The sequence below is a fragment of the Rhipicephalus microplus genome, chromosome X (assembly GCF_043290135.1).
Source record: "Rhipicephalus microplus isolate Deutch F79 chromosome X, USDA_Rmic, whole genome shotgun sequence".
Taxonomy (NCBI): domain Eukaryota; kingdom Metazoa; phylum Arthropoda; class Arachnida; order Ixodida; family Ixodidae; genus Rhipicephalus; species Rhipicephalus microplus.
This window is the reverse complement of record NC_134710.1, coordinates 277451706-277476088: the sequence shown is the minus strand read 5'-3', so window position 1 is coordinate 277476088 and position 24383 is coordinate 277451706. Positions and strand designations below refer to the sequence as shown.

The following is a 24383-nucleotide window of genomic DNA, read 5'->3' as shown; positions in this document are numbered from 1 at the left end:
TCGCCTTTGTCTTGTCCCTCCGTCGTTTTCACGTTCATTTTCAAAGTATCTATCAAAATGCTGACAACGCTGTTTCACTGCCAGCAACATTTGGCGTGTAAGAAAGGGAGCTAAATTTTCTCTCAGCCTGTAAACCAAGCAATTGCGGCTACTCGATGTGCGATAAATAAAAGACCCAAAATTAAGAATGACCAGCTGATGTTGATAACAGGTGCTCATAGCAGCACTTTTTTGCTGTGCCCTTGAATTCCTGTCTTATGTAATGTTATGGTCCGTGAGTACACAATGACACTACTACAACCAAGAAAAAATTTACTAACATTTATTTGTAAAATAACTGCTACAAAATAGAATTCTGATCCCCTTCTTAGTAGTTGCATAATTTAGCTAGAAGAAGACAGCATCATCCAACTTCCTGATGACTTGACAACAGGGTGAGTCCACAATGTACTGGACCTGTACAAGATGAAGAAAACAGACGAAAAAAACAACAGATAAATCAAAGAGTTTAAAAAATGGCACCTGAAACTTTCAACTTGCCCACCACAGCAGTGAAGAGACTCCTGTTGTCATATGTATTTTCTGCCTGTTGGTCCGCGGGCACAAGTGCCAGTCTTGTTTATTAATAGAAGCTGCTTAGCATCACTTCATTGCAAGACTTTTCTCTATCCGCCACCCGAGAACGCGCTCTGTAGCGGTCAGGCTCCGCCTAGAGACTTGTGGCAGTGTGACGTTAATGTGGGCAATATATACACAGGCTTTGGTTGCTTAATTTGTAGCAAACTCATTGTGAGCAAATTTCATAGTTGCATTCATAAAATATTTGAATGTTATATTGTAATATAACACTAAAATGCTGAGGCTTTAGAGCATTACAAACTCAGCCTGCCTACATTAACAATCCCAGTGCCACAGGCATGCAAGAACTGCTTGCATAATCATGAATCAACTAAACCATTTTGATATATTGACAGGTTTTCAAAAATGACTATTTTTGAAAATTTTATATTCATATTTTTCTCTTAAAGGGCAAGTGACTGTTGCTGAAAAGAAAAAAAAGCAAATCATATACAATATCTGATACTTTTTGTTTGCAGTTTACAGCTGCACATGGTAAAAGGCTGCATGCATGAGTATTTGCTGTGTGCCATTCATGGTAGTATTTCCGAAATCCTTATTCAATTGACATTTAGTGATCAGCCTATAAATTTTCTTGTTTTTTATTTTTTATTCCGTGCATTAGATATGAATATATTTTAGTTCAGGAAAATTTGCTCAACAAAGGGAAGTTTTCTACTTTTGGCAAAAAAACAAAACAAAGCAAGAACTAGTTCTAGAACTTTTATGAAAGAGACAGGTGTGAGGTTTGACGTGATGAGAAGTCAATAAAGAAGGAATGCCACAGAAAGGATTGCCTCAACAAAGGAATTTGGTTCGTTGGGGTAACATACATTTGGCAATGTTTTTATGTACTTCTAGTAAACGCTCCACCACTAGCTTACAACAAGGAAAAAAAATAAGGTGGTGCATGCAGAAAGTTAACTCATCACATAATGTGAAAATTTGACCCAGAACAAGAGAAGGAACAAAGACGAGTGCTCACCTCCAACAAGATTTATCTTGAAGAGCAAACATATATACTCTTGAAATGCAAAAAATAGACAAATCATTCAAAAAGCCCACAACTGCCATGCACGAAAACCTTACATCCTCAGCAAAGACAATTCGTTTTGACAAATCTCTAGAGACAGAGTGAGAGAAAGTACTGATGCAGTTCAGCTCTAGTCTACAAATCTTTTTCGCCACGACAATTTCTCTTGTAGTTTTTTTTTTCCCAATGATAATGGTGTCACACAAAAGTGGTTTGGAGCCACACCTGCTACAGTGCAAGGCCAAGAAACGATTGCGACCATTCTTGAGGTTACAAGGGTGTTTATTGCAGCACGTGTGGATGCAAAATGATTTTGCGGGACATGATTATTGCTGGAAGAAAAAACAACAAATAAAATGACAAGAGAAATTATCGAGGCAAAGAGGATTTGTAGACTAGAGCTGAACTGCATCAGCACTATGTCTCGGGCTTTGTCAAATTGTCTTTTTTGAAAATGTAAGATATTTATTTGCGCATGGCAGTTGTGGGCGTCTTGAATGATTTGCCTGATTTTCACATTTCAGGAGTATATATGTGTTTGCTCTTCAAGATAAATCTTCTTGGAAGTGAGCACTCGTGTTTGTTCCTTCTCTTGTCCTGGGTCAAATTTTTGTGCTATGTGATCCGTTATGCATTACCAACATGCCTAACTTCATACTTTCGATCCCTGAAGTCAGTCCCTAAAGGGCCACTCACCAGGTCCCATAACAAACTGTGGAAGTTGTGTATCAACGGAGAGCATTATACCACAAAAAGTTTTTCAATCGGTTCATTACGAGCTGAGAAAACAGTTTCTTCTTTTTTTAACAGCAGGAAACAAGGATGAAAGGAGGCAAGCTCAAAACCCTTGCCACTCCCCCGTGTAGCCTTCACAAGCCAAATCTCTTTCCTACCCTCTCCAGCATCCAACCAAGAGGTCACGTGCACATGACGTGCTCAAACAAGCCCAACCCTCGAGCGCGCGAGCGGTGTTTTTTTGTTGACCAGCATTGTATTGTGTCTACTGCCTGTTTTTGCGACATTGTTTGGAAACGCTGGCTTTGATGCGGTTGAAAAGAGGAGCATAATGAGTGCTCGAATGCGCAGGACCATTAATTTCTTTTCCAGGACAGGAGTCTGCTTGATGCAGTAACCGCGGAGACACAAACGCATGCGAAACGCCAGCACATTAGCTCGGCATCTCGTTGGAATTCACGGGGAAAAAAATGCAAAAGACAAACGCATTCTTCTATTGCGTCTCAATATGTATCCCAAGTTTTATTAATCTCTTCAAGCAACAAATTACATTAACTACGCATGTCACGTTAAATAATTTCCGTCATGTCACGTGCCACTGTTGGCAGCGTCAGAGCACAGTCGTATACATACAGGACCAACGTCACTGCACTGCTGTGTATGTAGGGCGATTCATACTTGCACATCATAACCTCCTTCTCTGGGGGCGCGACCCAAAAAAAGGGGGGAGAAGCGTTCGTTTTGAAATTTGACCCATTTCCACGTCGCATAGAGTTGCAATGTTTGGCAGACGTGACCATAAACTCCCGATGTACGCATTGCACTTGTCAGCTCAAAATCGCCAAACCCGGTGAGTGGCCCTTTAAGGAAAAGCAAAAATTAGACGAGGAGACATGAAGAATGCTTAGAAATTTTGCCATATGTCTACACCAAAATGGAATGCTATTATTAATTAGAAGAATGTATCTTTTCTTTGGCAACCAGCAAACATGACTGAGAACAGACGAATACTTTTTTGTCCAAGTTAGCTGCTAAAGAGCCGAGACAAGCTCCGTGAAATCCTCTTGAACAACTTGCACAAGTAATGTCCAATACTACCCCACTATATTGTGGTTGCCGGCAGACACAATGTAACTTGTAAATACTATCTCTTGGCTGTACGCGAGCAGCCATGGAGTTTATGAGGGGAAAGTCTTCGATCATACCATTCTGTATGCATTGCAGCAAATGTTTGCGTAGCATAACTTGGTTAAGGTTCAAAGTTTCTGGTTTTCTGCCTGACGCTATATAATACATGTTGGCAATTGCAAACAAGCCACAGTCAAGTGTGTTGCACTGGTTTTGTGCCTTCATTGTTTGAATGGTTAATGTTGGCGATTGTAATTTTAGAATATGACAGATTTGCCTAACAGCGTCAGCAGGGGTATCTTGATCAATTGAATCATATATGAAGACTGTGTTTTTGTCCGCACCAACATTTGTTACTGTAAGCCAATGATTGGGGTTCTGAACATGCAAGATTTGAACGAAAGGGCCTTTGATTTGAGTGAATTGTAAACATCGGCCCAGTAAGACATCTTGAAAGCCGACACAAGTAGGATACTTTTTCTGAATTAAATACTGTGCGACATTGATTACGCTATCTGATATGGAGGTGCCCTGTACCAGAACATTTAAATCTGCATCTGAAAGAGAATACCGTTTGTAGACATTTAGCATGTCTACTTTAACAGTTGCAAGGCCTACCTTTTTTACTTGATTTGGGAAAAATTTACGCTTGACAGCTCTCACTTTTTTTGGCCGCCCCCTTCTTGCTTTAACCAAAGGTACCACAAGTTTTGTACTGTTAGAATGCCCAAGATAACTTGTGGCAGTAGTTTGTGCTAACTGAGCTGGTGCAGCCTTTATGGCTGCTGAAGTTTGGTTACGAGGAAATGTGGTTAAATTTCTGAAGAAAGCCTCGCAGGACGAAAGTTTTTCCATTAACTCCTTCTCACCACAATTAGATAATACGTTAGCCACGGTTTTTGACATTTCGCAAAGACTCTTATAAGCATAAGTATACTTCTCTTGTGCAGTGTCAAGCTTCACACAGGGTGGTGACTGAATGCTGCTTGTTACCACTGGTGTGGCACTAGTGGTTGTGCAGCTGTCACTCGGGAAATGATCCTTGCACCACCTGTCTGGTATGCAAGCCTTGTCGAAAAGATCTTGCTTAGTAAAGTCACGCACTGCTAAAATATGTGCACAAGGCAGAGTGTACTGGTTATAAAAAGCACATGTGCAAGAAGCCAAGCACAATGAAACACTGTACTGTGATCTTGGTGAAACTACAACATAAGAATTAGGAGTGGAAGTGACTTGATAACTTACATTTTTAAACTTCTCATACTGCTCTAGTACTTTACTTGTAGCCTCAGAAGTGCAATTACGGGACAATTCTAGCTGAAATGGGTCATTGAAATCATTTATGTTTAGGTTCAGCTTCATTTCTTTAAGCTTAGAGAACTGTAGAGATAAAGAATCATTATCAATGTAACCTACCAATGCTTCTATTGCTTGAACCAAATGCATGCTTGAAGAGAGATAATTTTTAATCTTTTGATTGTGGCACTCAATGCGATTGTTAGTATTATTACCAAATGTAGGAAGGGCTTGCCGATATGCATGTACCCACATTTCCTTACACAAGTGCCAGTTATGCATATAGTAAGAAATGAAATCTGTGCAAGTCATAGCTTGGAGGTTAGCAAGCTTATCGAAGTAGTCTTGCTCAGTGGGGGAATAAACTAAGCTTTTTAAGAGAGGAAGCAACTGATCACGTTGCTGTCTAGCTTTTTCATTAACCTTTTGCTGGAAACAATGCAACACATGCCACGTACACAAAAGTATGTTAGAATTAGGAAGAATATTGGTTAAAATGCGCAGTTCATTGAGATCTTTATCAATCATCACTACTTTGCAAGCAGACACAACAAATGGGTTGAAATCTACAAACTTTGTGAACATGGGCTCAACAATTTCAGTCGTCTCATTTCGTAAGAAGGCATAACACACAGGTCTCCCATGACCACGACCATCTTGAACTAATATAGAGTAAAGAATATAACCCTCAATATTCACTTTATACGTTCCATCAATAAATAGAATCTCTGGATACTTTTCCAAAATCTCACGCATGTGCGTTGTTTGAAGAAGTATGAATTGCAGGTTATTATTTTGATTCATTTCATAGTGAATAACCCAGTTTGGATTATTTTTTAGCAAGGTCTCTACCTTCTCTAAAACCATTTCACCATGAGCCTGCTCATTGCGGATAGGAATAGAAAATCGTTGCTTGTAATTATTAATGTCCTTTGTAGTTAACTTCTTACCAGTTTTTTGCTCGACCAAGTTTTTAAAATCCTTTGCGCCAATATTACATTTAGCTAAGTCAAAGAATTCTTCTTTTTCTCCATGATTCAGGAGCCTCTTCTGAGGATACAAATCATAATATTCTGTGGGATGGTTATGCTTAGCTTGTAGTTTAGTTATCTTGTAGTGCAGAGTAGGCGATTTACATAGGCTTACCGATACTGTCATTTCACAGCCAGTACCATTGTAAGCTTGCTTTGGTCGCTTTCCTATCCCCCTGGGCTTTATTGTGCGACCGTGAATGCAGCTATATTTAATCCTAATATACTCGAAGTCCTTATCTTCTGATGTGAATGGACTTTTATTACTCTTATTTATCATGACTACATGCCTGCCCTCCCTGCACCACTCATCAAAGCTTTTCTTAAAAGAAGGAAAGTTATCAAATGTTGCATTTAAATAAACTTTGCTACCCCCACCATATAGTGTATTTACTGGGTTAATGAGGACGGTTGGGTTGGCACCAGTGTTTACACAAATAGCCTGGGCACCAAGGCTGACAGGCCTGCTTCTGGATGTCAAAGCAGCCTCACAATACTTGTACTGCACAGCTGCAGTGCACCCAGCTTCCATAGGGTCACCAGCCTCTGTGCCAGGATCGCGCTCAATTCGCATGCAATCCCGAGTCAGTGCTGGTAGATGGCTTTTGCAGACAGAAACCTCGTTCACAGCGTCATTCGTGACAGATTCACAGTGAGTCGCGGAACTAACTGAGCAGTCTTTCAACTGCTTGCTAGGAACACGCTGCACCTTTTTAAAACTATCACGAATGACGTTGTGCGAGACACTGGCTCGTCCTTCAGGCTTTCTACCACAGACAGCGGAAGAAGCAGACTGAATCTGTTTCTGGCTCACAACTGCTGTCATAGGTGAAGTGGACCTGATGGACTTGGCAGCTGTCACAGCAAGAACTTTGCCTTCACTGTCTGCACACAGTTTAGAGCTCTGTTCTTGCTTGTGCAGTGCCGCAGCCTTCTGCCGGCTCTTCTTTGACTGCACCAGTTTCCACTCACTGTCGCCACACTGGCCGACAGCCTGTGGCACAGCTGCTTTTCCAGCACTGGCCTCCTCTTCCCCCACAGAAGAGCGCACAAGAGCACTCTCATGCTCCTGTGAGGCTCTCTTTATTTTCCTGTCACAAGTGGTGCTTGCACCTCGACTAGGGATTGGCTGAATAGGCCTCTCCCCAGTGTTTCCCTTGCATGGTACACTTGTGCCATGGAAAATGGGGGAAGGCAGGCTGTCCCAGGTCCACCAAGCCTTGCTTCCCTTGCAGCGAACGCGGACACCGCCAACGAGCGTAAAGCCAATACCATGAATGGTACTGGCCAGTTGGTCAGTGTCGTGTCTCTGCATGAGAGCACTGCTGGTTTTCCAGACAGGAGCTGGTGCAGCGGAAGGTCCACCTACTGCTGGAGAATATTGAACTGCATGCATACCAAGTGCTGGAAAATCGACTTCCAAATTGATGGAAAAGTGCTCCTGCCGAGCCCACCCACTCCATGCAGATGCCTTGGACTCCTTGTAGGACTGTTGGATGTGTCTCCTCTCTAGTTGGGTGGACAAGGCACAGGCCTCACGGTACAGGAAGTCTGCCAGCACCTTGTTGCCAAGCCGGCTGGGGTGGACACCATCCCTGCTCAGGAATCCAGGCCAGCTGTCCACAAGACTATCCAGGATAGTGAAGCCCCTCTCCAGGCAAAGCTGTGCGAGTGCGGCATTCACATTCCTGTAGTGGTCATTCAAATGACAAACATCACACAACTGTTCTTCCCCTTGGCGGTACCGATTCTGCCCCCGAGGAAGAATGGCAGAAAAAGCTACATGCAACGTGGGATTGCTTTCGATGATTCCCTGAGCGAGCTGGCGATATTTGTCCATGCACATGTTGACACTGTCAACAGTGTTGTTTGTGCCAACATGTACAATGACAACATCAAAACTGGCCAGCTTGTCAGCAATCATTGAGAGCAAGTGCTCAATCCTTATTCCTCCGTGTGCGGCAACGCTAATGGTGCATTCAGACGACGGACCGAATCCGGATTTGTCGTGGACGCGGACGGCTAATCCGCGGATGGTCCGCCTGCAGGCGCATCCACACGACGGACGGTGTGCTGGGGGAAAACAGCCAGATTACCCTCGACAGCAGATTCGGCGCTCACCTGCGCCCGCTGGCAGCAGACCGGTTTGAGAGTATTCAACATAGATGCCCGCAAGAAGCGAAGCTTGGCTGTGATGTCTGTCGTGTTGTGACAAATGAACTAGTAGTGTTATTCTTTCAGGAGAAAAGGGAGTTGCTAGCAGGATATTCTTTCAACTACATTATTCCCCACTTGTAGAACTTCTAAACGTGTCTCCCGCCTTTTTTTTTTTTTAGAAGCAGCACGTCGCCTGTTGCAGAAGTTGGAATATTTCACCACCATGACGGCTGAGAATCTCGCCTGTTAAGCGACGGCGGTGACATTTCCCGAACCACCAAAATTGATTTCTGCATATTTAATCACCTGAAAACAAAGTCTCCGGAAACTAAGTAAACAACGCTCAAGCGTAGATGATGCCGACCAGTCATGCAGCTGTCCGCGACCCATGGAGGACATGCCGCGAGCAGAAGAAAAGTGTACTGGTTGCCACCGACCCCAAGCTATTCCGCTGAAGTACCGGCTCTCCCCCGCCAGAATCCCGATGTGAGAAACAGGTTGGGTTCATCCGTCCGCGAGCCGCGCGGACGAGTCGCGGACGAGGGGAATCGCTGATGTGAGGTCACGTGACGCGCCGTCCGCCCCGCCACATCGGGATTCGGTCCGTCGTCTGAATGCACCATAACAGACAAGCCACGGCGCGATGGGAAATACTGGTCGACGTATTTCACCATTGAATCGCCCGCTACTAACACACGCGTCATGTTGCGCACACTTTCAATTCAGAATTACACCATGAAAAAAAAATAGAAACAAGAAAGTGAATATTTAGTCTAAAACAAGGCTGTCAACTACGCAAATGCACTACGACACAGATACGAAGCACGTTAACACGGATGACCAAAGAAAGGGCCACGCACAGATACTGCTAAATCAGCCTATACGCGAAAAATCACAAAAATACGTATTGGGATGGATATAAACAACGTTAGTAAATATAAAATAGCAGTGAAAATAAGCGGTTGAGCTTAGATGAAGATGATGTTCGAGGCTTGCGAATATGTAGCAGAACAAGGCCTGTAGACAGCTCGCAGAAGCAGCAACCAGCCGTACTCCAGCAGCAGCAGCAGCAAGTGAGCGTCTGCTGGCCAGCTGAGCCACGTTCCGATTCGGTAAATTCGAACAACGCGCTAAATCGGAAACGACGTATGTCATGACAATTTTTGTGACGTCACTTCCGTGCGGCGCAGCAGCCAGTTCTGTGTGGGGATGGCTGGAGCGCCGCGCGGCGCAGCAGCCATTGCCATGTTCTTTATACATAAAAACAATTTATTCAACACACCATACGTGATTACTTTTCTTCAGCCGTACTGTCATAAACACCATCTACCCAGCGACAAGCCCATGCATGACTGACAGCGAGAAGCTTTCGTCGCACGGAGGAAGGAAAGGTGTTTCGTCGCTTTCATCAACGTCGGCTGCGTCGGCGTTTTCGTGCGTGAGATAACAGGTGAGGCACGTTTTCAAGCGAAGCTTGTTGAATGACATGTTGTTGGTCTTGTTGGGTTGTTTTTTCAGAAAACGGTTACACCTGCGCGAATAAGGCACCATGCAACAAACAGAAAGATGCACACAGACGTTGCGCTTCGTGTGTGCGAGTTTGTTTGTTACGTGGCGTCTCATTCACGCAGTTGTAACTTTTTTCTGAAGCTTGTAAGGACTGGGAGGTTCGCTAAAAAGAAAGTTTGTGGCTCTATGCGGCGGCTAGACCGGAACATTGTGCAACGTATGCAGTATAGCAAAGGCGGCACGGCGTCAAGCCAAGGCGACGCGTGCTGCGTCTGCCACGGACGCGAGCGTCTGTGCGCTGAGCATAGCTGGGCAGCTAGGTCATAGGCTCGGTGGCTCGGTGCAAAATATTGAGAAGCGTTCGCTGGGCCTCGCATGCTTTACGACGCGTTTCCCGAAGGCTCAGAACACGAATAATTCTTGGTGTGCCGGAGGCAAATCTGGACTAGCCAAGTGGCCATCATCTTTGTTTTTTCGCTAGCCTTGTGCCACTAGTGCAAGCTGCTCACAAATTTTTTTGACGTTTCCAATATAATTTTACCGCACAAATTTCAACTACGATTTTTCTTCCCAATGTACTGCTGATACTGCGTACGTACGAAAATGTTCTAAAGTTCCCAGGCCGCGATACCATTGCATTACAAAGGATAGCGGCCTGGAAACTTCTGAAGATCTTTGTACGTGGTCTTGGCATATATCTTTGTAAGTCAGAGTTTTATGGGTCAGAGATCTATCACTGGTTTTGTATTGTGCATCGATTAGCTAATCATTCAAAGGGGTTTGTTGGTACACTTATGACGTGCACATATCTTTTTCGTAATTTGACAGCGAAGCATCCACTTACTAACATTTTCAGACCGCGCTGATGCCATGCCACCCGGCGGTCCAAGCTACGGCAGCTACTGCTGTGTATCGTGGTGCTTCAACAATGGCAGAACCCACAAGAAGCCTGGGACGAGTTTCTTCCGCATACCACGGGACGGCAGGTGTGTTAAAGCTTTTGTATGGTTTGCATGTTTTTAGGCTTACTGTTCGTACTTGCTCAGTGAGGGTAACAATAAAAAATCACTATTTAAGCACTTCCCCTTTCAGCTGATAGTTCATTGCCAATGCAGTATGAAAGCATGGATGCAGTATGCTGGACGCGATGATCTCCTGAGTAAGCCAGCCAGCCTATTGTACGCAACGTACAGGGTTTGTAGCGACCATTTTACTGCTCAAAGTTTCATGGACCCTGGGCACACAAGGCTTACAAGAATGGCTATTCCCAGTGTGCAACCAGCTGCACCATGTAAGTGATTGACTGAAACTCAAATATGTGCAATAGCAGCCACTTGTATTGAATCAGTGGCGACAGTTAACCACGAAGATCTTTGTAGCCGATGGAGAAACCTCACTATAGAAGTAACACTTAGAAAGTCTTAAATTTTGTGAATTGTGGGCTATTACCTTCCTAACAGTAGCTTTACATTTCTGTCGTTTTTTGATGCTCTTGACCTGCGCAACTTGTTTTGAAAGACTTTAAAGGGCTATTTCACGTTATCTTCAAGCCTGAGTGCACATGTACATATACCTTTCATCGGTGAAAGCTGGCACTGTTGATAATTCCAAAAATCACAAATTACTTGTTTTCTAGTTGGTGCCTTCTCTTTTCTTCCACGTTCAACCAATTTATGCATATGAAAGAGCTGTTTAAGTTTCCCCATGCTACAAGCTTTGTAACTTGTACCAACTGCACATATATGCACGTTCTCCGAGCGTCGCTTCAAATAGTGACTGTGACATGACTGCAGAAGCTGCACTGCAAGGTGCGGATGAGCTTCAGTTTGTGTTATTTTATGCCTCTTACTGACACATTGTCGTAATTTCATTTCTTCAGGACCTGCGGTAGAGGCTTCAAAAAGCGGCTCCCACATATTGAGGTGCCCCGATGAGCAGGGTGCGTTCAGTGTCGCGATTTCATTTTTTTTACCCAAATTGACTGTTGACCAAACCTGTGCAGGTGGTAGCTCCCTTGTAGCTGGTGAAAGAATTTCTGCTGACTTCGTCTTGCCGAAGAAAACCTTAACCAGTCATTCAGCTGTCACAAAAGGAACTTGTGTGACCGGTAAGTTGTATGTTCACTTCAACACCAGAGTGGATTGATATAGAGACTTCCGCAGGCCACTCGCAAGATTGTTCCGACAGCACTGTCCGAGGCACTGAACAAGCTTCACAAGACCCTCCAGAAGATGTCTCCGCCAACAGCTCCACGCCTGAGTGCCCTAGAGAAAATGGTGACTATGCTTTTATTGCAGCTGTTTTTAGTGGGCTATTTTATGTTTAGGACATTCTGAGGAAACTATCCTCAAAAGGACACTACGTGTGCAGTTACAAAATGTAAGGGTGGGCTCTCAGTGATTTTCATTTTTTTTGTGCATTGTCAACATTGTGAATGGTTTGTTTTTAGGTAGTGGAATCGAAAACTTTGCACCACAGAAAGTTGTGCACCTTGGGTCTGAAAGAGCGAGGAAAGTGCTCGTATGGGATTTGTTGTTCTTTGCTTTTACATCCATTTTTTTGTTTATTGCAGTGCGTTCCTGTGTGCCAGCAACAATGTGTCCATCAATGAAGTACAAGCAAACCATTAAACATCTGCAAGCCAAAAAAGCAGCACAGCGGACCCACCAGTATTTCACAATGCTCAAAGCATACCACGTCCCCAGCAAACTTTTTGGGAATCTCACTGTGCCATCAGAAGCAGCTTTTGCATACGTACAACTTGAATGTCACTTTCTTGCCATGATTGAGGCCACTGCACATCACCTGAAAGTGTGCGATGTTTTGTATCACCATCTGTCAAGTGTTGGCGATTTTCATTTCTGCTCTGCTGGGTGTCGCGCGAAGTTTCTGAAAATGTTTTGCCGAGTTCGTTTATGTTGGCATGTGCGTTTTGTGAACCGAAACTTAGATAGGATTAGGTTCCAGTCTTCAATCTCAGGCATACAGCTTGACAAGTTCAAAGGTTAGCAATTAGCGGTGGGTTTACACTAAAGTATTCGAGTTGAGCCAAATCCTGCAATAGCTTTGTTATGTTATTACTTCGTTACAGCAGACTTCATTATGGTCTTATATGCTTATATTCAGTTCAACTGGACTAACCACTCCTTCGTTGCATACATTGTTTTGGTTACCCGCTATGAGGAGTAGGGACACTGTGTATTCGCTCGAAGTGATTTGCATAACCTTAAAAAGAATGTTGGGTATCCTGTGTGTATTTTTGTAGCAAATGCGGGCGAACTGTACACTTTACTGTGGGTCGCTTGGTCACTGTGTACGCTTTATCTCTCCAGCTCAAGTAATATATCGATAACAAAACCGCTTGTTGAAATGTCTTCGAGCGGGTAAGGATCACAGTATGAAGTGGGCACGGCTCACGTTATCACGCTTTTCGTATTTTAGCTTCTCATCAACCTCCTCATCTCGCCCATCAAAATTTTCAAAAGAATACCCAAACTTGTAGCGTTTGATGGGGCTGCGGACGCTGCCATTTTATTTTTATATAGCTTGTGGGTGATAACGTAAGATGTAGAGCCTTTGTGAAAAATAATGAGCCAAAGTGGTTTCCTTCTGCTATTTATTAGCCCTGTAATACCGCTCTCGTAGCACCAATTAAGGTCCACAATTCTGGATAAGTGATGAGACAATCTATATTAGCTCGCAAGCGTCACAGCAACACCCAGACGCAAATCGCTTGGGATCTTAAGTTTTTGATGAAGGCGACGCATAAGAAGAGCCACAAGACCTGCCAGTGTTGTAGAATAAAGTTTGTCTTTCACGTAGTGAGCAAGCTACAAGGCCCTACCTTTCTGAGGACAAGCAGGCATCAAGTCTGCTTTTTTTTTTCATTTTGGACTAGCTGTTCTTAAGCACAGCCAGCACACTGCACCTTTGCCTTTCTGCTATATTGTGTCGTGTGGTTTCTGTGCGCTCTTTTTTTTCTATGCATTATTTCGGTTAACCCCAGGCGTGATTCGCGACTTCATTGCTGTGTATATGTCACTTCTTCCTTCTTCATCAGCATTGTGCGCTGTGTTTTTGTCATAGATCCTTACTTACCCACTGGCCCGGTGTGTCATACTTCACCAGCTTCTCGGCTTCTGCCAACTCTAGCGATGTGTGCGTTGTCTGTGTTCTCTCTGTATTTGTTAATATTTATTTGTAAGGCGAGATGCATTTGTTGTCTACCTTTGTCATATTGTGCTTTTTATATTCTCAGACTTTACCTTGCCTTTGAATAAAACATTGCGGATACTCTGTCTCTTTGACTGATATATACATTGATCACTTGTTCCGAAAGAAAAACACAAGCGCGATGAATGAAACCGTAGTGAATTATCATTACCTGCATCTCTTTTTATTATAACTTAATCGAAATGAAAATCACGTCACGACCAATTCACACGAACCACAAAACAAAACAGGGAATCGCTAAATCAAAACGACCTACAAAAACTATCCATTTGGGCGATGAAAAGTGGTCTGAAATCATGAACTTTCGTCATAGCCAAACGTCGGTTACGCAAAGTAATTCAAAACTTGCGCCAGTGAAACCGAAACAGGAAGCGCACGCTACTTGCTCTCACCAACTACCAGGTGTGTTAGGGTCGATTGGGCCGCTGGGGTGTACGGGTGTGTCCACTCTTAACCTTTTTTTTTATTTCTCTATGGCCAAGGTGCGGGGGGGGGGGGGGGGGGATTAGAAAAAGGGGGTAACGATTTAGAGTACAGGGTACTCTACTATGGGAGAGTAAAGCCGTCCCGTTTGTGCGACGTTATTGCCTGACGAGTAATGTTAACCAAGTGCTCCCGGCATCGCCGGCGTCGGCAAACTTCAACAAATGCGGCCATCAAACGCGCGCCCGTGGTTGGCCAGTTCTTAGGTACTTTATTTCACAAAATGTTTTTTTTCTTTATTAAAAATTATTGATTTCCGCTGGTTTTGATATGTCAATTCGATCTTTTATCGGCAGAATTGTCATTTTGTGGTGCGGTTTTTTGTAGGTGCCTGTAAAGACCAAATTTTTGTCGCCACTGGCAACAATTTTTTTCTACGCCAACGACGCCTATTGATCAGCGCGCCGCCGCTGACGTGTGCTCTCGGCACGATCGGTGCGCCATTTAAGTATTTTTTTTTTCAGTTGACCTACGTTTATTCTGCACCTTCTGTCACCAGTAAATACTCTGTTGTTTCTTAATACAGCTTAGTTCGCAAACGCAACGCAATTGCTTTGCCTGTCACTAGAACCTAAATAACTGGACTACAAAAAAAAACTCAAGCGCCCCTAAAAATGTGAACATGTAGTGTTGGATTCCATTTAAAGGTGAATTTCAAGCTACTTTCGAGCTCACAGTAGTTAAGCGAATCTCGGTCAGTGACAGTGCCAATGGTGATGTTTGCCATGGACTGTCCACATATTCTGGCTGACGAGTACACGAACAGGTGTGGAAAGGCGGTACTGGAATGTTCATAATTATAACTGTGAAAGCTCGTCGAAGAACAAAGGCACTTATGATTCAGATGCGAAGGGACGGGGCTAGGAATGGGGACGGGCAGGGTAGAAGCGCTTCTATTCGATGTGTATGCATGGAAGACATTGCTGGGCAGGCTAATGACGTAGAGCTAGCTGTTTAGGGCTTATTTAAATGAAAAAGGTCAGTTCTAAAACATGAACGCCAGGCCTGCACAGAAGGCGCAGCATAGTCACAGCGAAAGCTAGAAAACGGCCTTTCAGAGCATTTTCTAAACACTCACTGGGTAACTGCTGCAAGCACACTTGGTTAGCACCAATTACGGCATTAATAACAATTTCTTGGTAGTAGGCCGGCATTCGCTACGCTACTTTTCGTCATCATTCTGAGAAGCGTGGTATCCGCTAAACACTTGCAAAGAATTTTGTGCCAACTGTTTAAGATAAAAGGTGTGTGTGTTGAAGAGTTTCGAGCAGGCCACCGAAAATTCAAGCTTATTCCGTGAATCTTTATTGCTTAATTATTCGTGAAAGAATAGTTATCCAAGTGCTACATGGGAGGTCAAAATAAAGTACCATGGCCTATAAAGTATTGTTGCCTCCAAATATGCTATAACATTACGACAACCGCTTGATTGCGTAGTCCCACGGGACGGCATAGTGCTCTCCCATAGTAGAGTATCAAGTACTCTAAATCGTTAACCACTATATCATAGAGAAAATTCTCTATAACTATATCTAAATACACACGTTGTGTGCATGTATGTGTAGGTGCAATGTCCTGTGGTGTGCCCATTGGGCTGACAACGATGAGTAATCAAGCCCTAACCGTATGGACGCGACTTACTCGCGACAGTGATGAGCGACAAGATTTGCTGTCGCGGAGGCCCATCCGTCGCCGCAGCTTGTCGCGTGCCTCATTTCTGGAAAACTAGACAAGATCGCTTGTCACCCGGAAGCCAGCTTGGCGATATCCGTCAACATTACTGCGCCCCTGTTCCTCGCTTCGTTTGCAATTTGCTCTCAATGCTTGTTATCTGCGCGTGCTTCAAAGAAAACAATGCAAGGTATCGACTACACTTTTTAAATTCTCATCTCACGCGAAGAATGAGCGAGTGGCCGTATTTTGTCGTAAATATCGTTATCGAAGGTTTGCTTTGACGTCGCGATGGTAGCTTGTTGCTACAATGCAAAAACGTCGTGCGAAGTGCGTTGCAGCCATCGTACCGTATGCTTCTGTGCAGCCTGTCGTGGTTACACTAAATATTGCAAAAAAAGAAGGTCGTGAAATTCTTTCGTGGCTTCCTTATGTCACACAAGACAGTAATAAACTTGACACGTTGTCATCGACCAACTTTTAAACTTCCATTCACAATTTATTGTTATGCACGCGATAGCTTCCATTCAAGCAACAATGACACTTTGTCGCCGACATGCGGTTCCATACGTCGCGACGCGACAATGCGATGGAGCAAGTTTGTCACTGTCGCTAGAAAATCGCGTGCATGTGGTTAGGGCTTTATGTCTGAAGTGGGTATGCGCCACAGTTAATAGTTGATCAAGAACAAGTTTTTGTAATGGGTTGGAGCATTGGACGACCCACTCGTTACGGTATTCGCATTGAGCGACGCCTGGTTGTTCTGCTGTTCTAAATTGCTTTATTAGTCATAACGCCATTCCTTTTCCGAGATCAAGCCTGCCTAAGGCAACTTTGCGAACAAGTCCGAAGCACAAGCGAGGCTCAGCATAAAGAAAAAAAAAACCAGCGAGGCTCAGCGGCAGAGTACTGGGCTCGCACGCAGCGAACCCGAGTTCGAGTCCCACTGTGTCCTTAGTACTAGGTTTTTTTTTTTTTCGCGATAGCAATTATGAACACTCTCGACTGGATTTTGGTGCCAGCGTCGGCATCGACGTCACCGTCACTCACCGTATATGCATATGTATCTATACCTATTCTTGAAAACGCAATAATGAATGAATGAATAAACTTTATTTAAAGTCCGGCAGTTTTACCGGGCGAGGGGGGAAGAGGGGATTAATCCCTCTCCCTTCCCACTCTTCGTCGATTATGATGGCGGTGCCTCAGGTGACCACTCGAAGTCCTTGGGCCCGGGCGGCATCTTGCCGGACGGCCCAAAGCTGGTCGGCCAGCTCGTCGCTGGTGAGTGCTGCCTCCCGGCGGCAGCGCAGCTGACGCCGCCGATCGTTGGGTGGTTGTGATTAGAGGAAAGAAAAGACGCCCAATTTTTGCAGCCCACGGATGATGCAGCCCATTAGGGAGAGCGGCGCAGCGTCAGGCCGATCGGCAACAGTGACGGCAGCCGCGGCGGAGGCCGGCCCCGGCCCTCGCGCGGTGGTGGCAGCAACAATTGACCTCGGAGTTAATCCCTGCCAATCATGCGTCGCGAAGGGAGCGGCAGCGGTGACGTTTTTTGATTGATTGATTGATTGATATGAGGGGTTTAACGTCCCAAAACCACCATATGATTATGAGAGACGCCGTAGTGGAGGGCTCCAGAAATTTCGACCACCTGGGGTTCTTTAACGTGCGCCCAAATCTGAGCACACGGACCTACAACATTTCCGCCTCCATCGGAAATGCAGCCGGGATTCGATCCCGCGACCTGGCGGGTCAGTAGCCGAGTAGCCACTAGACCACCACGGCGGGGCGACGGAACAGTATCGTTCACCTGAATGCAGATAGATGCTCGCGCACAGGCGCTTGTTACGTCACGGCTGGCGAGCGTGCCAGTGTCGTCCGACTGTCAGGCCACCCGCGTGTTTGTGAAAATATTCAGTAATATATTTAGTACACGACCGAATGCGCTAAAAGATCGCCAGCTTATTTGTGAATGCTAAAGGATTAACCCACATACATGGTCGGAAATTGGGTGTTATGGCCACATTAAGATACCCCGAACAACTGAAGATGCGCACAATGGCGGATAATAAAGAAGGCATGAAAGTTTATCTGAGTATGGCCATGCAATATGTGAACCTATCAATCTTGTACGCCTGTGAAACCGATGGCGACCAGCCCTCAATCGAGGGACTTTCTCTTGAATCTGAGGAAGGGCTTCAGCAGACGATGCCTCTCGATGGCTCAAACAGACGACTTAATTCGAGCAGGACGCGGCAACATCGACTATAGTTTACCGTATACGCCGTTATACGACAAAATCTCACTAATCATCATCACCATCAAGGCGAATGAAAAGAGTGTATGTGTGTATTCAATACAAGAATCATGGGTGTTTTTTTTTTATTATCAGTGGCTCTTCCACTGCCTGCTTTATTTTTGATTCACGACTGAGAGAGGCCTTCCTCTCCAAATGTTGAATTATTCTTCACCATAAGTGGGTGGGGTCTCTTGCTCAGGATTGCACGTAATCAAAAAAAAAAAAAGTATGCTAGCCATGACAATACGAATTTTGATGGCATCTGCTCAAGCCTAATTAACTTATTAATCAGGATGGGCCATTTGGCCAAATCCTCAACTTGGCAAGCTTCAAACTTTTGTATGCTGCAATTACCTGACTAAGAAAAAGATTAAGTGCTAGCCTACTTTGAATTCTATGACATTGCGTGGTACCAATTCTGGGATTAACGCATGAAATTATGCAGCATGTTCATGTAAACTTTCTCTTCCACTAGTGGGCTTATTAATGTAAAATGAAGAAATGTAGTTTTGGAACAAGAGTTTATCAGAATAAGACATGATTTAGCATTTCTAATTGGTATTGCTTTCAAGTTTATACCATCCGACAAAACTATCCCACTTTAGGAACTTAGCTGCTATGGTGGTGTGCTTCAGCACAAGGGTGCAAGTCTTCTGGTGTAGATATGCAAGTAAGCCTCTTTTCTTTTAGTTGTAGTAAAAAAAATGGCATATCCGCACATATATCTTGGGAATCAATGTTATGCGAAGTATGCGCTGAAAGATGACTGTGTTATAATTTTTTTATTGAGTGAAACAATACAAAGTGGCACTAAAGGTGTGTAGAAATGCACTCACAGACGTATGTTAAACAGCCACATATGTTTTATCTAACGAGCTGCTTATACCAATATCAGCAAGGATATTAGCAACACAGCAGTAAGCTGATATGAAAAAGCGCTGTTGCTCGCGAGGATGGTAGTGCTGGACACTGCTAACTGAACTTCAGTGGATGGCACCTAACTAGAAATGACCTTCACTCGACATGACAGCTAGCTGTATCATAGGAGTACATCTAATGTTTATATAATGGTATAGCCAGTACTGCAACCACAATTGGCATTTCACAAACTTTAGGGTCTTCTTGAAAAAAAAAAGTTTCGAAACCTGGCGTGCAGGCTTCTGGTAGAATACCTATTGCCGTGCGAAGACTGCTGTGGTTTGATTCCTGCTGGGACCCTGATATTTCTTTTTTACATTCATCGGGTCAACATTTCCAATGTCAGCTTTTTCATTATGCTCATGCGTTAAAATTAGCCGTGTGTGATTTCGCCATTTCTGGGTAGATATAAAAGTGTCAATCACCTGTGGCACATACCCGTGGTTGGGTATGTGCCACCAACAAGCTCAAGTTCGCACGCTTTTCTTTTTGAATTTTCAACCACTATCAGAGGAATGAGCTACTTGCAGCAGCCTCCTCAGAACAGCTGCTCTATTTGGCTGCTGACACAGAGCGACACAAGGTTTTGCTTATGGCCTGTTGATACTGGCTGAATGCACCATTCATTAATTTTATTCTCTTCAAGTTAAACTTATATTTTGAATTCTCCAAAGGGGGGTGCCGTCAAAGCTGAACTGTGTTTCGTCGGCGGCATATAGTTTTTATCCTTCCTTCATCAAGGCATATGAGTCATGTACTGTTGTGAAATGGTGATCAAAACCGTTAACGAAAAATCCACCTGGAGTGACTTAGCGTGAATGTGGAAGTTCGTACAAATTTTGACCCATTCATCTTTCAGGAAATGTTAAATTCATAGAGCCATTACGCACACACGCTCTAGATATAAGACCTGTTGCAACATGTATAGTTCTTTTGGGACAGTTTTCTTCGTTATTTAACTTTTCAGGGTAAACTAAAATATTTAACACATTTACAGCGACCACCAATTGACAAATTTATTTGTTCTCCCTCAACCATTCCCCCCTAAAAAAAAAAAAATTCCTGGATAGCCTGCGTACAGTTGGTGAAGCTGGATCTAAACGTGTCTGTGTACTAGTGCGTGCTGTAAATTTCACCTTTTCAACAGTATGAGGTATCAAAACTAGTTCTGGACGTGTGCTGATTTTCAGTGACCTTGTGGAGGGCGTGAGCACTGCGATTGTGCTTATCGTTGCCCATGTGCTTGACAAACGTGGATGATGTTTGTAGCGCTTGAACTTGCACTATGGTCTCTTGCACTAGAGACCTTACTTGCACTGTCACTGCGGGTTTAAGCGTTATTCTTCTGACTGCTAATATTTGATTTTTCTTTCGTGTGAGGTGGCAGCGCTCGTTGCGCAAATTTTGCACAGCGTGAAAGTATGTTTTTCACTGTGCTTGATCATATGCTTCGGCAACTTGCTTTTGACAGTTTTGCCACTTGCTCATCGAATGTATGAATTAATCAATAAGTGGCATTACTGTAGTCTTATCGATCAACAAGGCCGATTTTCTCTGTCAGTTAAGCCATGCAAGCGTTAAACTATGTAATTTATACGATCATGCTTAAATGCAGAAGCGAGTTGTTCATGGTTGAGAAAAACGAATCAAATTGAAAAAGCCTGTATGACCCTACTCAAGCCTCATACAGCTACATGATCGATAGTTATACGTACATAAAAAAGTGTTCGATGCCTGGGTATGTAATACGGGCAAGCGTTTTGCACCCCGCAGGTATTTCTGCCCATGTGTGCCTCATTTTTCGGCGGGAAATGGCACCCTTGTAAGCAATTAACAAACTAGTATCAATCTCTTTTGAAGTATAAAAAACAGAGAGGCACCTATGTTGTTTTTTCTGTAATTGAAAAGTAAGCGATTTTCTAGGAGAAAAAAAAAAACTTCATGCATGTTGGAGAATAGCAAAAGAAAGCACAGAAAAAGTGGTGACTTCTTTTAATGCATAAAAATTTCGTACAATGACATACTTTACCATTTGAGACCTACGTATGTCATTGAAGGAAGGTGACTGTGGTGTATTTAGCAAAACGAACGAATGTTGTACGCACAGACATATGTTCAACAGTCACATATGTTTTATATAACTGGTTCTTTACATATAGATAGATAGATAGACCATTGAAGTCAATTTCTCCTTCTTAGTCGATAAAACGCTGCACGGTGGAAAACTTTTGTTATAAGCGTGATGTAACTAAACACCTGATGTCTCATTTCTTTTACTAAAGTTATTTTTTTTTTCAGAGTTGTATGAGCAGGCCAAGTTGTATGTGTTGTATGTGTAGACTCCTATCTTAAAACAACTAAAGAATGTTATGAAAATATTCCACTTCTCTGCATCCACTGTTGCTCACGATCCTATCTCCCCCCCCCCTCCCCACCTACAGATTTTAGATACCAGGCATACAACTGGCAGATGACTGTTTTTTCAGCAGCAGCTTACTACAACAACAGCACTAAGGTAAAAGACATACACTCCAGTGTTTTCAGTTTTACAACTTAATGTGGCTGCCAGCATAGTACAGAAGAATGTGCTGCATGCTCAGTTCATTTCTACTTCTCACTATGTCCTAATACTTAATATATGAAATTAAGCTTTAATAATGATTCACTTCTGAAAGCTGTGTGATTCACTTCTGCAAGCTGTGTGATTCACTTATGAAAGCTGTGTTGTCACATGCATTGACCTGCAAGTGAAGGATGTGCTTTAATTTTTTTGTGCTTTACATACCTGCAGATAGTAGCAAAAGGTGCATTGTCATTTACTGAAAGGCTGATGCATCTTTTCTCAAATATATTTATCGTTATTCTCTCCTTGAAGAGTTCCGAGTGCAGCTAAATAGCACTGGGCTTGGTGAACCACAATCATGTCTAGCTGTTTCCAATCCTGCCCTTCCTTTACAGCTTGAAAAACTCAGAGCGAAACCGTAAATTGTGCTCCACTCATTACCATATTGCTTTACCGCTTCACTATTTTAGTTTATTAAATACAAAGCATTCTTGAGCGAACTTCGGCCAAATCTATCCGTCAACCGCCGACAACTCTTGCCTCTCCTGGCCGTTTCGATAATGGTATCAATACCGAAATTGGTATAGCTTAACATGACTGTATGACAAGCATAAGTGACTAGTCATAACATGAAAATTATTATGCGTATGTCATGATTGTCATGATTTACATTTCATGGTCTTGCTGCTCTTGCGGTGGTTTCGTTCACATGACATATCGCAAAACTGGTATGGTATAACATGACTGCATGGCGAACATAAGTGACAGACCCTAATGAGGAAATTATGACATGTATGTCATGTAAAACGCGACTACATGCCACGCTCATAGTGCTCTGGTTGTTTTGTTAGCTTCATATATACACCAAATTTGGTGTTACGAGACATCAATAGATGATGAAGGTATATGACTGGTGCAAACATGATAAACGTGACATCATGCCACGTTCATGATGCAATCGTGGCCGTTTCGCTATATTCACATATAACAAATTTGGTAATTATGTGAGGTGAACAGATAATGAAGGTATATGGCACGTCCAAACATGATAATCATAATATGCATGTTATGTAAAACATCACTTCATGTTACACTTATTGCGTGCTCGCGGCCGTTTCGCTAGCGGCACATATACCAAATATGGTATCACGTGACGTGAATAGACGATGAAGGTAAATGACATGTCCAAACATAATAATCGTGACATGGAAGTTATGTTCGATATAATTTACAGCCACTTCATAACGTTTTTCTGAATTTAAGCAACATATCAACCTTCCTCATTCGTTCTTCACATATTGATTCCCACTGTTCGTCGGATCTGCCAATTTTTTTACATTAACAGACTCATTAGCCTATTTCTCATTTTCTGCATTGACACTTTAATGTCTTAGACCCTGGGTGCATTATCTGGAATTGCAAATTACCTATTAAGTGGGTTCTAATAGGCCTGGCCTACCTTCGATGCATCTTAACCCACTATTTGCTTACTATGCTTCCAAGTTACAGGTGCACCTTCACTTTTTTGGCTTCTTGCTAAATGAGCTTGTAGAAAAAATAACTTTTTTATTTCATCCACAGTATGTACTAAAAGTGTTTGTATCCTCCATCTCATACTTGTCAGCTTCATAATAAGATGTGACAGTATTGTGTGCCCTAAAATAAAGTGATACTCATACTCTGGTTTCCTGTATGGCTCGTTGATGCCAGGAATGCATGCATAGTCCCTGTGCAGCTCTGGCCATGTAGTACGAAACACACTCACAAAAACTCTTCCCCAAGGCAGAGGTACGTGTAGGAGGGAGTAGAGATTAAGTGACCAATTGCTGATGGGGTTCTTAGGGTGGGGCCACCCCGCTGAGCCTCGATTCCCATCCAGCCTCTGCTACTTTTGAATTACAAACAAGTTCTTACTAACTCGAGAAAGCAGGGTTAAGTGTGTGTCAGCATGGAAGCATATAAAAGCAGCAGAGACCAAGGTGATCAGCAATATGGCATCTCCACCATCCTCAATATAATTACTTTTTTTTTGCGACTGATTTATCCAGTCATTCTTTAGCATGTGGCTATGCCAGGCAATCTTATGATGCAAAATAGTGCCAAAATGTTCTATGTCAAGTTAGAGCTGTGTTTTCTGGGGCACAATAATATAGTTCGTATGTAGGCTGCATTTGCATTGGACTGGATTAAGTTGTGCATTACTTGATAGGGAAGATATTTACTAGGACCATGAAGGAAAGGTGGATGAAAATGACAGAGACAACATATGTGTTTTTTGCCTTCTCTAAATTTCATCTACAGCACTGTTTGATACCCTAGAAAAATCCATATTCAGTAGTAAACCTGCAGTGTGGGCTGCCATGCACAGTTTGAACAAGTGCTCCACAAAATCCGGAGGAAGTCATTTAATAGTACGGAAGTAGAGGCACCACATCTGACATGTACGGGTTACCTCATTGAAAAAAAAAATGAAAGAAAGAAAGTTAAAAGAATGTCAGCAACTCTAAAGTTGGAAAGAAAGGACAAAGGTTTCCAGTGCTATATGCATGCTTGTCAAAAGCCACATTACAGAGGTCCGACAACGATTGACAAGCACACTTTCGATCAATGCTCATGCATGCAGTCAAGAATTTCGCATCACCCGCAGTCGCAATCTAACCCGCGATTCCTTAGGTTCTCTTTCACAACATGCTTAATTTCCAAGAT

The 24383-nt window shown here is 43.3% G+C and overlaps 1 protein-coding gene and 1 long non-coding RNA gene across 6 annotated transcripts; one reads left to right on the top strand and one right to left on the bottom strand.

Moving 5' to 3' along the window:
- Positions 1 to 305: 305 nt before the first annotated feature.
- Positions 306 to 8789, bottom strand: LOC142776136 (uncharacterized). Of its 3 annotated transcripts, none has more exons than XR_012887335.1 (2): positions 4452 to 7233; positions 306 to 456 (listed from the first exon to the last, which is right to left on the bottom strand). XR_012887335.1 is itself a non-coding variant. In XM_075879219.1 (2 exons), the coding sequence occupies exons 1-2, from the start codon at positions 7763 to 7765 to the stop codon at positions 404 to 406; spliced, it is 579 nt and encodes a 192-aa protein (XP_075735334.1). In that variant the 5' UTR covers positions 7766 to 8789; the 3' UTR covers positions 306 to 403. The 3 variants fall into 3 exon arrangements, 2 of the variants coding, with proteins under 2 accessions (XP_075735334.1, XP_075735335.1); XM_075879219.1 differs by lacking the exon at positions 4452 to 7233 and adding an exon at positions 7240 to 8789; XM_075879220.1 differs by lacking the exon at positions 4452 to 7233 and adding an exon at positions 7300 to 8789.
- Positions 8790 to 9221: 432 nt separating this feature from the next.
- LOC142776138 (uncharacterized) lies at positions 9222 to 13800 on the top strand. 3 transcript variants are annotated; one of them, XR_012887337.1, is made up of 6 exons: positions 9222 to 9448; positions 10364 to 10493; positions 10623 to 11446; positions 11510 to 11614; positions 11670 to 11783; positions 12080 to 13800. It is a non-coding gene; the product is annotated as an uncharacterized LOC142776138 (long non-coding RNA). The 3 variants fall into 3 exon arrangements; XR_012887338.1 differs by having other exon boundaries at positions 10364 to 10798; positions 11387 to 11446; XR_012887336.1 differs by having other exon boundaries at positions 10364 to 11446.
- The last annotated feature ends 10583 nt before the right edge of the window (positions 13801 to 24383 follow it).